The sequence below is a fragment of the Vanessa tameamea genome, chromosome 19 (genome assembly GCF_037043105.1).
Source record: "Vanessa tameamea isolate UH-Manoa-2023 chromosome 19, ilVanTame1 primary haplotype, whole genome shotgun sequence".
Classification (NCBI taxonomy): Eukaryota; Metazoa; Arthropoda; class Insecta; order Lepidoptera; family Nymphalidae; genus Vanessa; species Vanessa tameamea.
Window position 1 is genome coordinate 1,121,124 of NC_087327.1, and position 17,992 is coordinate 1,139,115.

The 17,992-nt window shown below is 32.2% G+C and overlaps 1 protein-coding gene across 2 annotated transcripts in view; it reads right to left on the reverse strand.

Annotated features, from left to right (window-relative positions):
- LOC113397063 (nephrin-like) overlaps positions 1 to 17,992 on the reverse strand; it is a 117,868-nt gene that overhangs the window by 42,386 nt on the left and 57,490 nt on the right. For both annotated transcript variants that reach the window (XM_026635208.2, XM_064217899.1), the window contains one exon: positions 3,467 to 3,590. In XM_026635208.2, the coding sequence (XP_026490993.2) occupies positions 3,467 to 3,590 (124 nt within the window). The remainder of the gene's footprint in view (positions 1 to 3,466; positions 3,591 to 17,992) is intronic.

Below are 17,992 nucleotides of genomic sequence, written 5' to 3' on the forward strand. Positions count from 1 at the left end.
GGGTCAGCCAGTGTACCCCATGTTGTGATATCCATTATAATACATTAAAAATGGAATATATATTCGAAATATTAAATTTGTAATTCGAATCAACCACGAGTCAAACTATGCTTCAATTTCCATTCAATCAATCTAACATATTATGAATATGTAATTGATCGTGACTTCATTAAACTGTTTAGACGCGATGTGTTCCATCAATCAAAATGTCGTCGGATGTCGGCTTCGGATGCTTACTAATTAATTATTGTATTTTGTCTCTCAATTACTCAGTGTGTGGTATCGTCTAAATTATAAATTGTATAGTACTTTGGTTTAGATTGTCCAACATCCAGTTAGAACACGTGATCTTTAACAACGAATGCGGTTCAAACACTTAAGTTTTAATGTACGTACTGTTGATTTATTGATAATTGATCTCGTGCTTTTCGTGAAGCATAACATCGTGAAAAACCTACATGTGTCGAAAGAAATTCTATCACATGTTTATCTAATCGTCAACTTTAGTGCAAGAGTGAGTTTACATGTTTTATTTGTTACGATAAAAACTACATGCGATCGTACTTAAGGAAGTCTATATTTTGGAACGAAGTTCTCTAACATGTGAAGTGGAGTGAAGCAGGCAGAAGCTCTCTTTCTCTCTTTCCATTGTATATTATAAGATATGAAACTTATTTTAAGTTTTTGTTTTAATTCACACGGGATTTTAAAAACTATTTAGTAATTATCATTTAATTATTCCATACTTTGTTAATTTATTTTATTGTGTTAGTTATTTAAAACATAACATGTAACGAAAGCGACTTCATTCCTACGAAGTGTGCACATATTTAGATTTTTTTTAATTCTTTATTTTAATCTTATAGCATACGATAAGTGTATTTTATATATTTAATTGATGACATATGAATCTTCGTTCATGTAAAGTATCGACTTTAATTCATCGACAAATAAGCCTTATATATTGTTATATTATATAGGTAACATATATATACATATTAACTTTATGTCTGCAATATTTATAAAAACTAGAAATCAATGACTCGTCTCCGAAACTATAAATCCGATTGACTTGAAATTTAAATAGTCCTCTTGTGACGAAAACGCTCTAAACATTGATTTCATCGCACAATCTACATTCTAAAGCCCAACAGTGGGACATCAATAGGTCAAGTCTATACTGGTATAAAATTAAATTATCTGAATATCCAAGCTATGGCTTGGCGTTAGTTAATAAGTCCATTGTTTCAGCTGTTGAATAGCTTAATCAGAAACGACAATAGAACTGATACGTGCACTGCTTTGAGCTCAGAGCTAGCAAATACACTAAATGGACGAGTTATAACGAAAATCATTCACTGATACATTGTGCAAGAACACGTTCACGAACACGAACAAAATTAATATAAATTCTCAATAAAATCACTTAGACATTGGCGCTGCGAGAAATATTAAGAATACCGCTTTGTATTCGTTTTTGTTGCTTAACTTTAATATCATGCACGATATCTTTGCCTTTGGTTCAATCAGTTAACTTAACAGTTAAGTTAGAAATTGTTATAATAACAGTGTAGTTTTAATCCGTACTCTAGGCTATTAAAACTCCCTATCTAAAAATCTAAGACTAAGGCTATAAGTAGTATTGCTAGACGAAAGGCTATACAAGGCAAATATAATGTAGAGACACAGAGAACGAACAATGATAGGCAAACAATTCGTGAAGGTAGAGCGAATATCAGCAGAGTTACTATCGGAGTCAAATAAAAGTAGATCTATAAGTAGTTAAGTGGCATCAGAGCAACAGTAACATAGCAGAGCTGTTAATATAATATATCATGGAATAAATTTTGGATTTTTGGATTGGCTATAGGAATATTTATTATTCCATGAAAACTATGATAATCTTTTCATGGAATAATAAGTCGAGTATTATATACACCGGTTTTAATGGGTATGCCACTCCGAGGTCCCGGGTTCGATTCCCGGCCGAGTCGATGTAAAAAAAGTTAATTCGTTTTTTATGTTGTCTTGGGTCCGGGTGTTTGTGGTACCGTTGTTACTTCTGATTTCCCATAACACAAGTGCTTTAGCCACTTACATTTTGATCAGAGTAATGTATGTGATGTGGTCCAATATTTATATTTATAATTTCGTACAGAATATGTTAAGGACCAAAACAAATCGTCAAAATAATTAATTGCGTAGTTTAGAAAAGCGGATTGCTAGTATCGCATAAACCTAATCCGAAACGGTATAAAGCTAGCAAGGAATGAAATTCAATGCATTACAAAAGGACGGTATGTATTTTAGTCTATTTGAATGTCTGAAGGCCTGGTATGTTCGATTCATTGTACAGAGCACTCGTGTATCGAGACTCGATTGTTAAGCAAATCGTTATCCTAACGAGATATCGATTTAAATCGAAAATTCCATCTTTTGCAACGAGTGATGTATAAGTATATATCAACTTATGTATTTTCTAACTTATGTGTAATATGTTGGTTTGGTGTACATGGTTAATAATTTTAATTAATTAAAAAACAATAACAGTACAAATTTCCAGAGCCCTGTGATTAGAAAGCGTGAATTTTAAAGGAAAAGGACTCGAACACCCATAAGTCAAAAAGTCGAAAAATATTAATTCAACATAGAAGCACTACGCTAACTTATTGTCAAGAAAAAATCTACCATCTGTTCGGAAAGAAATACCTCAGACCTTAGAAGAACCGGCGAAAGAAAATCCGCGGGACTACTTTTTTAAATATTATATTTACAATATAACATTTCGTATTTCTATTTGAAACTGCCTGGAGGCGTTTCATTCCTAAGGTATTATCATCATCATCATCTAAGAAGTAATTAGTTTTAAAATATTTTTTAAAGCTTAAACCCAACTGAGATTTCAAGTTCTTGTGTTCATATATTAGAATAATTGATTATTGCACACCAAAAGAAAATCTAACAGATTTGATAATAGCATCAAAATTTGTTGAGATAATATATTAATATTAGATTTCACTTATTGTGCCGTTATAACAAAACACAATCGACTTGAAATTGTTGTAGAAAAATGCCAAAGAAACTACAGACTAGCGATTCGCATTAATTTAAAGACTTCACACATTTTTAAGGCTTTATTTTAACTTAAATTAGTAAATTATTGATCGTTATCTCTATCATTAATAAAAAATATAAAGATAATAACTTAAGCTAATCTAAGTTTATCATGTGCTAGAGAAAGGGAAGCTAGGCAGACTGGCGCCGTAACGCGTTACGTAACGAAGCGGTTTACCTTCCAATAAGACGTGATCACTTTAAATCAAACTCATGCTCATTTAACGTCTTTGAAATCGAATAAGTTTCAACTCGAAAAATGTACACTTGCCTGAGAGTATTTATGAACTTATTCTACATGAAACTTCCTTGCAGATAAATCGTATACTAGTGTAGTTATAAAAATACTCACGTGTAAATCGGCATTCGGTCCCCATCCTTGAACCACATCATCATGGCCACATCTGGGACGGACGCTGCTAAGTCACATGGCAGACGCGTCTCGCTACCCGGAGCTGACCAAACTTGAATGATATCTGTAAATTAATTTACAAATTATTAAAAGGAATAGCTTAAACTCTAAAACCCGACTATGGAGAATATCACCCTTCTGAAAAGTACAACGAAACAAATTCGATTATGTAATTTAGTTTGTCATCAAACCAACTAAAAAACAAAACACTTCTAACGGTACCTCATTGGTAAAATATGTAGTATATGATAGTCATGAATATTTGCGGGGACAGATGAACTTACATACATATTCACGAATATTACTCTCAAGCCTACGTTATTGATTAAATTGAAAATATATCTGAAAAATAACATGAAAATAATCTTTTTTTTTGTTTTTTTTTTATTGAACTTTATTTTTTAAAATTGGGTTTATAAAATATCTGTGTCGATTATAGGCAATATAAAATTTAAATATAAGCATAAATTTACTTTTCTTAAAGATTTTTTACGACGTAATGTGGATATTTAAACAAATGAAATGCAATTGAGGTAATGTGACTTCTTCTGATAGTCTAAGTTTAATCTTTACCCAAAAGCACTGTAAGAAGTGTGAATCCAGTCGTCAACCGGAGCTACAACTAAAATGTTATATCCGTCGTGACTGTAATTTTACTGGTTATTCGACCTTCAATTTCAAATACAGCAAAATGCAGTATTACTGTAAGGATTACACCTATCCTGGGTCTACGAGTACATTACATCCTAACATTTGCTTTCAATGTTTGAAGACAAGATCTAAACGCATTATTTGTTCACTGAATTCTTCTTCTTCGCGAAGTTTGCTGATGATGAAGCTGATATAAATGAAGATCCCTTGCTCTTAGAATTCCTCTTTCTTTTCTAACGTATTTCTTTAGTTAATTAATGTTTCAAATATATGTTTGCAGAATCACAATATAATGCTTTATAGGAATATTGATGTTAAAAATTTCATCCGTTCTCTTATAGTTTTATTTGAGTGTACATCATCGTAATAAATATCCGAGATTTCGAGCATGAAATTAAAATTCTGAATAAAAATGACGGCCAACATAAACAATATAACAAGCATAGAACGAATGCAATTTTTTGTTTTTCATATTTACTAGAGGCTTTTAATTATGCAATACGTAGAAACACGACGTATTTCGGATTTTCATCCTACATTTTATTCGCGGATGAAACAAAAAGGCGTACATTCAAAAATTTCATAGGAGACAAAGCATTTTTAACCAGAAATCGTCGGAAAACTGCCAAGAGGCAGAGACGTAACACAAGTACGCGTTAAAAACATGGCGTATTGTCCGCGACCGACGTCACGCTTATGCCTCGTTTGATGACATGTAAGGCGAAGAATGAATACTGGAACAAAAAAAAATGCAACAACTATTGCCTTATAAAGACATTCTTATCAATAAATAACCTTTGATGTTTTAAAAATCTTGATCACATACTACATTGAAATTGACATTTGTATTGATGAATACATTAATGACCTTGGATTGCCTTATATTATATAGACATCAATATAGTGATACCTAAGTAAATTATATTCTTATAATATTCTCTAAATGGATAATTTTAATTTCTTTACAGATATAAAATGTGAGAGTAAGTCTGGTTGTCTGTCTGTTTGTCAGATGCGACCAAAATCAAACTGAGCCGAATTTGATAAAATTTGGTATCACAGCCTTTTTATTCCTATATCCCTAAAATCAATCCCTAAAACGTAAACGAACCTACGGGCGATAACGATAATTCAATATTTTGTCAACCATAAATGCGCATAAATAATGAGATCTATGCTATTAGCGTTTTACAATTAAAACACGAACAATTTCAGATAATGATCAGTTGCAATACCAAACGCAGCACAGAACAGGAAAAGCTTAGATTTAATGACGCCTAAAAATCTTTTGTCGCGCCCACCCTTAACATTTCTAACTCGATTCACACATTTCTGTCTTTGATCTACCAATTCTTGTCTTACGTTCTTTGTACTAATGTCCTTTATTTTATGAAAGGACTCCTTGAAAAATATCTTTCGTTAGGTTTATTTACTAGGCTAGTCTAAATTCCCTAACTATATTTACTATATAATCGCCTGAGCCTGAACTCGTAAGACTTGTTTAATGGTATTAAAAATCAAGCTAATAGCGAAAACTTGTGCATTGCTTCGTTTGTAATTATTTGTGGATTTATATTTAAAAACTATATAAATGTAATTTACTTGGTGGTAGGGCTTTGTGCAAGCCCGTCTGGGTAGGTACCACCCACTCATCAGATATTCTACCGCCAAATAACAGTACACTGTATTGTTGTGTTCCGGTTAGAAGGGTGAGTGAGCCAGTGTAATCACAGGCACAAGGGACATAACATCTTAGTTCCCAAGGTTGGTGGCGCATAGGTGATGTAAGGATTGGTTAATATTTCTTACAGCGCCTTTGTCTATGGGCGGTGGTGACCACTTACCATCAGGTGGCCCATAAGCTCGTCCGCCAAGCAATGCCATAAAAAAAAAAAAAAAAAATGTAGATTTTCACTAATAAAATAAACGTTTCATTCACGTTAAAGGTCGTTGCTCCACCCTCTCTATATACTTTCAAAATAAATAGACTTTATAATAACACGTTTTGTAATTAATTCGGTTGATCCTGAAATAAGGTAGTTTAAATAAATAAACAGACTCAATAAGAATGATACTGTTTAAGTAATCTTTAAGTTTGAAAGGTATCTTGGAATAACGTGGAGACTAGGAGAGGATTTCCATGAAATATTTTCAACATATCCTTTTTTATTTGTAGAACTGTACTTAATTCAAGTTGAGTTTTCCTAATAATGCTCGTAGGTACCTGATGGTAAGTTGTCAGTACCGGCCATAGACAATGGCCATAGACAATGAAATGTTTACCAGTCACACCACCAATCTTAGCAGCTAAGATGTTATGTATCTGTAGATACATTAGGTCACTCACCGTCCAAACCGCAACACAACAACGCTTAGTACAGTTGTGTTGTGGTACCCAGACTGGCTTGCATAAAGCCCACCTACTAAAATCACGGTCACATAGCAAAACTATATAAATAATCTATATATGAGATATTGTGAATGACAAAATTAATTAATTCAAGTAAATACTGTATGAAGCTAAAATAGATTAGTGAATCGAATTAGTTTCTTACAATTTCTTAAGTTTAATAATGTTACACGACTATTCAAACGTACTTACTATATCTTATTATTTTTATTTTTATACAACTACTTTTTTTATTATACTAAGAAAATCATTTAAATTATAAGTTTTTGTTGACATTTGATGCATCTATATAACCCATTAGTTCTACCACCAATACATACTAACTTATTATACATATTTATTAAAATGTGTTATTCAAGGCACATCATACTTTAGATCCATTTATTGGCGGCATTCGTATTTCAAATTCTAAAATCTTTGGTTCAAACATAAGAAACAGCCAAAGTTTGAAAGTTTTTCAGCGTTAATACTTTCTTACCTTGGAAAGTACGTAAAGCCGTCGATACTGCAACCAAACTCTTCCCAGTTTGACTTCCGACTCGTCGGATTATGAGAGTGACGGAGCAGAGTGCACTTGTATTTGCACTCATACATCTATAACCCCAGCGCCAGACATGTGTTCAAATTAAGATCAAATAGGTGTTCACATGTGTGGCACGGACATTTGATAAAACTGTCACATGTTTGAACACACAAGTGCGCTTTGACGTCCCGTGTCGGTTTTTTAGCGCACATCAAAGGAATCAAATTTCGAATGTTTGCGTTTCTGCCACACTTGTGCGAAACCCTGTTGCGCAAGCGTCGCCATTGTGAGCTGTCGTGCGCAAACCTATATAATTTGTGACTAAACAAACTCACGATAGAGTGTAGTATCGAGCGCGGTGTCGATTTTATAGAATTCATGCAAGAGAGCCGACATATGAGCCAAAAGAGTGATCAAATATTTGAACATTATCTGACAGGTACAACATACGTGACCAAATGCGTAAGCAAAGTCTTGAAATAATTGACCGCTTCTATGAGCACATGTCTGACTCCAGCTTAATAACACGAGATCTATGGACGAAGGTGATCTTCAATTAACCTTTGGTTTTCCAAAAGTCCACACTTTTAGTCATACCACAATACCAGTCCCACAACACATTAATAGTAAAAAGTATTTGTCCGGGCGTAGCAAAATAACAATGTAATTCAATGTTTATTATGCAATTTGAAATTCCTTTTGTTACAATGGATGTATAAGCTATTTGTAATTGTAGTCGAAATTCTATTGTAAATTATTATTATTAAAGTACGTTTGTAAATTGTGAAGGTTTTAATTAATTTCAGTGCAATGCAGGACTTGTATTAATGTTCGCTGTCTTTTATTTAAGACTAATGAATATTGTGTGCTGCTGCACTGTACTTGTTTCTATCTTTGTATAATGATAAAATTATAGTAAAGTGGTCTGTCACACTATCCATATAACGTTGAATCAATATGGATGATTGGATTGGATTTGATTGCGTTAATCTAGTCCTTAATTTAAGCCAGAACATAGCAATACAAATCTGACGTCAGAATAATCAAGGAGTATCTGTTTAGTGTTATTTTATTTATTTATTGAAAATGTTACACCATCAACTTATTAATAAGCACTTAAAATTAATATCTGATGTGGGTAACATTCAAAGTTATACGTCTTTAAATGTTGGTCGGGTTTTCGCTGATCACCCGCTCCTTTATACGAGGACTTCAGTTCGCTCTTTAATAGTTAACCTGCACTATACTGATACCTCATGGTGGTGCATATTAATACGAATCTCATATTCTACATCCAGTCAACACGGATTACCTTCGGCTTCGAACTCTGAGTAGCCTGATTGCAGGAGACGGAACACCCTCACCTATCCCGGCGTTCTTGAACAAAACACTACCAAGCAAATGTCAAAAATGATATACCTAAGTTATTTTACCAATTAAAATAAAATACCTTCATTATTATGAAAAGTATTTGCTATATTCGTATACATATATCGCATTATATTTATTCAATTAATATTGAATATTTTAATGCTTATATAACTGCATAATCATAAAATTATTCATATTATCCTACGATCTTGCCACAATAATTTCTGTTAATTTTCATTCGTTACAAAAGTATTCAAAATATTTTATGTATCCTATATAAATATATATATATATATATATATATATGTCGCAGCGTCAGATAATTAAATACTTTGATTGTAATCTCTTAGTTTTGAGATTTGATTCTGGATGGCCAGTGAAGTCAATCACTCTTTGTTACGTTAAAAAAACATAAAATGTCAGTTGTCAAGCAGGATAAGACAGATGTGGTCGCGGCCAATGAAATATTGTAAAAATCAATATACGATAATCCAGCTATCGATTTGTTGTATTATTTGTGAATATGTATGACGAAGATGGTGACCCCGAACCAAACAATACTGCCGGCTCGCCGTTATATGTATATATGTAAAGTTAATCAAAAGTTTTGTGTATTTTCGATGTTAATAAAATATTAAGCACGTTTATCGATAATTAAAAAGAGCAATGGTAAAAAAGTGCGGTGGGTAGCTTCGATTAAAATATTTTTGTAAAACGACGATTCAAAAGTGCTCGAAATGCCTACTCGAATAAAGTATATTTTGATTATTATTAAAATATTATACATAAAATTAAAAAGAGCAATTACTGAGCTTAGCAATTAATTTTTTTGGTAATCCAAAAGTTTAAAAACTCAATAATAATAACAAAATAATATTCGTAATTAAAACCAAAAAGGAGTTATTCGAGTTAAGATAGTTTAAATATAATTAGTATTACGAAAGAGAAGGCCGTTATCAAAAATAAAGGACGTATAGAGATGAGCATATTATTTGTGCATGCGTGCGTGTTGTAAGTATGTGTGAGTGTATGTTTTGCTTATAGTACACTTGGTGATAGGGTTTTGTGACAGACCATCTGGTTAGGTACCGCTCCCTCATCAGACATTCTACTGCTAAATAGAAATACTTAATACTATTGTGTTCCGGTTTGAAGGATGTGTGAGCACCCATACTCCACCTGAGTACAAGGGACATACTCCCAACATTCCAAGGTTTCTGTGCAGTGACGATGTAAGGAATAGTTAATATATCTTACGAGTTTAAGACGACTTACCAGGTCCATTTGGCCATCCGCCTACCTATATCTTAAATTTTTTTTTTACATTATAAGCCCGTAAATTTCCCACTGCTGGGCTAAGGCCTTCTCTACGTTTGAGGAGAAGGTTTGGTGCATATTCCACCACGCTGCGCCAATGTGGGTTGGTGCAATACACATGTAGCAGAATTTCATTGAAATTAGACACATGCAGGTTTCCTCACGATGTTTTCCTTCACCGCCGAGCACGAGATGAATTATAAACACAAATTAAACACAAGAAAATTAAGTGGTTCTTGCCTGGGTTTGAACCTGTGATCATCGGTTAAGAAGCACGTGAACAGTGGTTAAATGTTTTAACCACGGCTCAAATAAATTGATTCTTATATTTTTTCTCATAATTTATATAATCTATACCAAAGTTTTAAACATTATAATGTAATTCTTGTATTACAAATAAAACAATTTTGAAAGTGACTCTTTAATACGGAATAAAGTGAATTCAAATTCATATAAACTGACAAGGATTCGTGTTTATAGTTATCATTGGACCATACAACAATTGTGGTATCACAGTAAGTTTATATATCACTGCGAAGTTGTTATCGGATATATGAGGGATGTATTCGTGACTAAGAACTATAAAGTTATCTGGAGTAACTGCCATATATTAGTAGGTGTTAGCAAAGCGAAACAGGGTCAGGATGTTTGCGTTATGTTATCTTAGGATGAAAATCTTTGTTGTCTTAGCATAACTTTGTACACGTAATAACTTTAAAAATATATATATTTGAAAATTATAATTCAATGAACCGTGACAGCCCAATGGAAATCGTGAATCTGAGTTCAAAGCCAGGCGAGCTACTGAATTTTGATTACGATTTTGCTACTGAAGTCACACCATTAGAGCAGCGTGGTGGAGTGAGCTTCTCCTCAAAAGGGAGAGAGCATTTAGCCCAACAGTGGGACATTTACAGGATGCAACTTTATACTTCATAAGTCCAGGTGGGATGATGTTTCAATAATCCCAACCGACTTAAAGTTACATTGTTCGAAGCCTGACGATTGCAGTTAGGTAAAATATTACTAATTAATTTTATATATTAAAATGAATAAATAAAGATTATTGTACTAACAAGAATATAAAGTGTATTTTGATTTTGAAATAATTGCGCGCCACTTTGTTGATTAATGTTATTGAATAATAAGAAAATCAACAATAAAGGATGAAACGCTTAAGCATTGAGATACGTTTAAGTTATTAAAATATATTATAAAAAGAAAAGAAAAACTTCTTAATAAAAAAATTATGTTACATTTTTTTTAAATAGACATAAGCGTACACAGTCAGGATCCTCCTCCCGGATTAAAAAAACTTTCCGGCTTATCACATGAAAAATTGCCAGCTCTAGTTTTAACGGATACCTCAAAAAGGTCGTCAAAGCAACGCGTTATTTTCATGTCAGACATTTTGAATGCTAAAAATACATAAAGATTTTGTCTATACATTTATTTTGTTAATTAAAAAAATTGATACTCTTCATAGTGTTCAGCACTTAGAAATGTTGCCATACCAAAAAAAAAACTAAGATAAAATATAAATTGTAATAAATAATAAAATAGGTCACTTCATGATTTTAAACTCAACGGTGACGGCACTATATATGTATGTATTCAAATAAAAGCAAGTTTTATTGACGCGACTAATTGATGAGAAACGTAAACCATCCTTGTTCATGGTGTAGCAATTAAATCATAATCTAGATGATATGTATTCATTAGAGATGGTATGCCGACACATATGTGACCAAAAATTATTAATTTGTTAGGACATCTTCTATTTAAACACACAGAGATCGCAATTAAACAACAACATACATTTCCCTTAAAGTCTATTCACACATTATTCTATTACGTATTGGTCGAAATCATCACCAACATTTGACCAAATGCACATTCGTCAGACCTTCACCTGACATCGTCATTTCAAATTTCTTCCTTCAACGCCTATATGAATAATAATTATATTTATTTACGAGAAACAAGATATGATACAGGTGTCGCCTTTTATACTAAGCATGTAAATCGAACAATTTAAATTATCCCAAATTTGTTTTAATTAATATAATTAAAATATCTCAAAAGTTACTTTCTAAATATTCATTTATGCTAAAATAATTTTGTTTTAACAAGAATTTACTGTTAAATAATTGAGCTTAAACAGAAATTATCAAAATGTTTTCATATTATATATGTTTATCATCAAATAAATTGTTGTAGATTTTAATTAGATTATATACTCAAATTAACACTTAAAAACTTACTTAGCAGTAACTTAGAACCAATAATATAAGAATTACGTGTTTTATTACCTGATAAGCTAAGTTCATTATTTATGACTTAAATCTTTAAATTTTTATAGATCGATTAACTATAATGAAAAATTTAAAGGTATGTATGGTATGAATTCCAAGGAAAGACATAGGGGTACTCTTTATGCCTAACCTCTAAAAGGCGGGCAAAGCCACAGGCGACACTTATCATAACGACATAACATAAATCTAACGCTCTCTATTATCAGTACCAAGCGATGCTTTACTTAGTTCGAAAGAGAACAAAACTTAAAACAGTTGTCAGATATAAAGTGTTCAGGTTAGATGGGGTCCATATATATGCAAAGTAGATGATGAATGAAATATGAAGATGGATAGAAAATAGGAGCCGAAGTACGTTCTCTGAATGAACGAATGCAATTCTAGATGATTCTAGAAGATTCCAACACTGAATTAACCTGCTCCAATGATGTTAATAAATCATCATAAAAAAAATATCGTTAAAAATCATGAAGGACTTCAAATGTCATTTTGAACATAAAATTTATTGTCACCTTAAACTTGGAGTCGGTTAAATAAAGCGTAACTTTAAACCGCAGAGAATTGCAAGGGGTTTGATCATGCGAATTAAAATTAAGTGGTCAAACGACAATCCGTACTAATCTTTTATCGTGTTAAAATTTTAAGAAACCAAGAGATAACATCTAAGTGGGTTGAGCTTTCTCTGATTTCGTATGATCGAAGACTATGAATTTAACCTCTATGCGACTTTTTTTTTTATATATGTAGGCGGAAAAGCAAGTGGCCTATCTGATGATAAGTGGTCATCACCGCCCATAGACAATGTCGCTGTAAGAAATATTGACCATTTCTTACATCGCTAATGCGCTATTAACCATGGAAACTAAGATGTTGAGCCAGTAGTTGCACTGGCTCACCCTTCAAACTGGAACACAATAATACTGAGTACTGCTGTATGGCCTACCCAGACGAGCTTGCGCGAAGCCCTACCACCAAGTAAAACTATTAGGATATATGTTCAAAGTTGTTATTTTTATGTATATCAATATTTTAAATACGAAAGTAATATACAAATAAACAGTCTGTTTGTCTGTTGCTCTTGCTCAGCCAAACCACTGAAATGATGAAATTTGATTTGAAGCAAGCTTGAACGCCAAAGTAGGACACTGACATGCTTTTTGTTGCCTAATACCTGACAAAGCAATAAAACACGAGCGAATCTGCAGACAAGTAGTATTGTATAAAGTTAAAACAGTATTAATTGTGTAAGCCAATAAATTAGTAGTGGGGATAAGCGACATTTATTTTTAAATAATGAGCAACTACTAACTAAGTTCATCGAAAGACATCACACACACATTCACAGTCACATATATACACTCAGACACACATTCAATGTGTCGTTTAATGTAGATTAAATAGCTATAATTAAGATCTTATTTGTGATACTTCTTTATGTTTGTGTGTGTTTTTAACTTTAATTATAAATTTAAATTGTAATTGTATGGGAAAGAACTCACTTCTGATGCACAGTTCATAAAGTTAGGGCTGTATTATTAAGATTTGTTAAGATAAGGTTCACAATAATAATTATTATTGTAATTATGATTATTCGATATTAATAAATGCCGCTGTACTATTTATAAATCTTCTAATTAATACGTTCAGGCATTATCACACAGATATGTTTTAATGAAATAGGAATACTTGCGTCACAATATATTTATAATAATATTAGCCATTTCGATAGACTCGGTTTCAATCATTTCCACCAAACAAACAAGATTCAAACTTCGCAAAGATATTCTTAACGTGTAAAAGTATTGGTGTACTTGATAAAATTCTGAACAAACTAGTCAAAAACAACCTTTTATTGATTCGACAAGGTTTAGTGATTTTTAAGAGATCACAAAAACTTCTAGCAAGATATTGATAGTTGCTAGAAGTAAGGCCGAAGATCCTGAGATCCTGGTTTCAAGCGCCAGGTTTGACCGATATACAGTTATTGGGTTTCCTATCGAAAATTTCTCAGTAACAGCTCGGAGGCTGGAAGTTGATGGGACGTGAAGCTGGTGCTGTGCCTTAACTATTTCCTGTCGGATTGTGATGTTGAGGGAATAGAGAGTGCCTGTTTTTGGGCACATTCTTGTGCACTATAACGTATCCCGCGTATTTCGTCTTCCTCGAGATTAGCGGCCGTGGCTGAAATCGGTCAGAACGATATAATAATCATCACAGCGTAATATTTAAATAAAATTGTATCGATTCTATTATTAGAAATTCTTATTACTTGTAAGCCCGAACCCTACTAAGTATATTTGTTTAAAGTATTGTATTCGCGGAATAACTCCTCCACAAAGGAAACCACACAATTGAATTTTAAGAGTTTTATCGACTAATTAAGACGGGTCTTTTTCTTCCTCGTTTAAGTTAGGTATACTGGCAAATGCGCCACGGATTCCATGTCACCATAATTATTCGTTATTAGTAGAAACTAATCCATTCCTTGTATTGATAATAATGCGTTACCAACTGGGAACTAAATTGTTATGTCACTTGTGACTCACTGGCTCACTCACCATAAAATCGAGAGACAACAATACTGACTAGTGCTGTTTATTGGTAGGATATATAAAATATATGATAAGTGATTAATGAATATATATTTTAAAAAGTAAGATATTTTCGTTCAGATAATTTACAAAGAATACTATTTTTGTCTTTTGACATTTCGAGTTTTAATATCACGATAGCTTACAAGTTCTGAAGTGTATTTAATTATAGGGCTTCTTAGAAAAATCGATGCTAAATACTTTTGAATCTAAATGATTATATTTACATTGAATGACCTTAAAATTAGAATGTAATTAATTGAAAGGAATAGGTATATATAGTTATGTCAACAACTGATATTTTTAATAATTTCAAATTAGCAACCACACACACAAGTCAAATCAAATCAAAAATCTTTATTCAATATAGAAGTGTTTACACTGCTTATTGATAGACAAAAATCTACCACCGGTTCGGAATTTAACACCTCGGACCTGAGAAGAACCGGCGAAAGAATCTCAGCGGGATATATAATTTTTTTATTTTTTATTTTTTTTTATTTCCATGTTCCAATAATAAACATATTTTTGATTTGAAGCAGCCTGGAGGCGATCGTCTCATTCCCAAGGTGTGCAGTCAACTAAAAAGTTATTAGTGTTGTAATATCCTTTAGCAGACAAACGCTCTTTAACGATTCTTTTGATTTTTCTAATTGAATAATTTTGCACGTCTTCTGGGATCCTGTTGTAAAAACGTATACATTGCCCCAAAAATGAGTTACTAACCCTGTGTAATCGGGTACTTGTAGTAACAAGTTTATTCTTGTTCCTAGTATATTAATGGAATGTAAACTTTAACACTTACAAACACAAAAACAAGTTCCATAATTCAATAAAATTCTTAACATAATTATATTACATTATTAGTACGAGCAGTAAATTTAATACGAAATATTATTCGGTTGCTCAAGCTCAAGTAAAACTCTCATTCATTTCAGTGACAAGAAAATTCAAAATACCTAATTCTTATAGAATGCTCAGGAGCATTCTTTAGGAATTACGAACATTTCCCGTTGTTATCCGACATCACGGATTAGTAAGATGAGTTTGTATGTAAATTGTTCCTGGGCTTTCAACTAACAATAAATGGATGAATGTATCGAATTCAGTTGATCTGAAACCTTTATTAGTCTGACTTTTCAAATTAAATTCAAGCGATCTGTTTTATAGAAGCGTATACATTGACGTTTTAATGTAAATAAATTGCATATTTATCAAATAAAAGTAGCATTGTATGTCGATCGAATGAAATAACTCTTTATTTTCTCGTTATTCCAGCAAAGTTGGGGAGACCATACAGAATGAAATTACGGCAACGAAGTCCGTTTTTAATCGAGAAAAATCCTGTTTTTGTTATAAAATTCATTTTACTTTTATATTTTTCACCGTTCAATTACAATGACGTTTGTTTCGTACGAGGAAAAGGATAGACTACGTCGACTTTGACAGCGAATGACAAGAAGATTAGGGTACCGTTTTGAGCATCACATTAAATTATATAATCTAATATTTATTTTTATGCTGTCTCTACTTTTGAGTCATCACTCACGCACACTAAGACATATTGTGTATAATAACAAACACTAATATAAATATGCACGCTGATAAAATTTAACTTGGATGATATACATAATAATTAATCTAATTGTTATGTTAAGAAAAATGGAAGCTTGTTTGTATATGTGTTTGTATGTTTATAAAGTATATTACCTTAAAGATACTTAGTATATATATACTATAGTTATAAGTGCTCAGAAAAAAACGTTTTGTAATTAATTACGATAATAATCCTTAAATACTCTAAGAAAATATTTGTCGATAACAAAATTAGTTAGTTATTATAGTTCATTAGTTTTCTATGTTGTCTTGGGTCTGGGTGTTTGTGGTACCATCGTTACTTCTGATTTTCCATAACACAAGTGCTTTAGCTACTTACATTGGGATCAGAGTAATGTATGTGATGATGTCCAACATTTATTTATTTAAATTTATTAAATCAAATTATACTTAATTCAAGTAGGCTTTTACAAGCAATTTTGAATCGTCATTTAACAAACTATATTAAGCGAAGCTACCACCGGAATGTTGATTCTACCGAGAAGAACCGACAAGAAAATCAGCAGTTACTCTTTTTCAACATTTAAAAATACAGTCACGTTAATTAAACACAATTATATATGTATGCAATATATCCTGCCTGGAAGTCAACAAGTATTAACACCGCGCTTTTTTATCATCTGTATAATCTTGTATTGAATATTATGCCTTCTTTACCAACGTATTTTTATAAATGATTTGAATTTATGAAACGGCAAAGTTATAATATTAGAACACATAAATATATAACATGCTATCTTTCTGACGCTCATAATATTTTGCCGCTAAACAGCAATAATTTGTATTACCGTTGACATCAAACAACAATTACAGTAAGTAGCTTCTACGTTCAGCCTTGGACAAATTCCGACCACAAAGTAAACGTAATATATTATAATCTTTGAAGTTCAAGGTGAATTAAAATGTTATCCAAGATAATTAAGAATTAAGGGCTAAATTTGTGTTTACGTTTCATATTGAGCTCAGCTGTGAAACTTGAGTCGACATTATTTTAAGACATATTTTCATCGTGACTTACAAGATATCTTTAATATTTACTCTATAGTATAGAAGAATCGGATAGAGCAAAATTAGCAATATGAATATTTGATTTTAAAAAAAATGCGGCCATCATAAATCAGATGCTGATGTGAAACATCTAAATTGATGGCTATTGAAAGAACTCGTAACAAAGGAAACAATAATAGTTAAAAAAAAAAATTGCCTTTTCTTGGAACTAGGGTACGCGGCTTACAGAGTGAACTGGCAGAAATCGTCACGATAGGAAAAAACGTTAACCAAGTACCCCTCCCCCCTCAGGGCAACCTTTACCTCTCTTGCTTTTTCTTTTATTTATTTAAACTTTTATTTGTTAATTTAAAACCATTTTATTTCATTGTATCTATTATTCAATACACTATACAGGAAGCGACTTCGTTCCAACTAGGTGTACCAAGACATCTATCTTTTTTATTATTATATTTGTAACTCCAAAGACATGTGTTCAGTGTTTTGGGTGTATCTTATTTTTAATTTGTATTTTTGTTGTATGTCTGCAAGTTAGAAGATTGTATTTTTTAATGAAGTATTTAGTATACACTCCACGAACTCACATGACGGCAAAAAAGAGCATCGTGCCGTTTGCCAAAACCTAAATCCGTATGTGATTCCCACATACCCAAGTCGCACCGT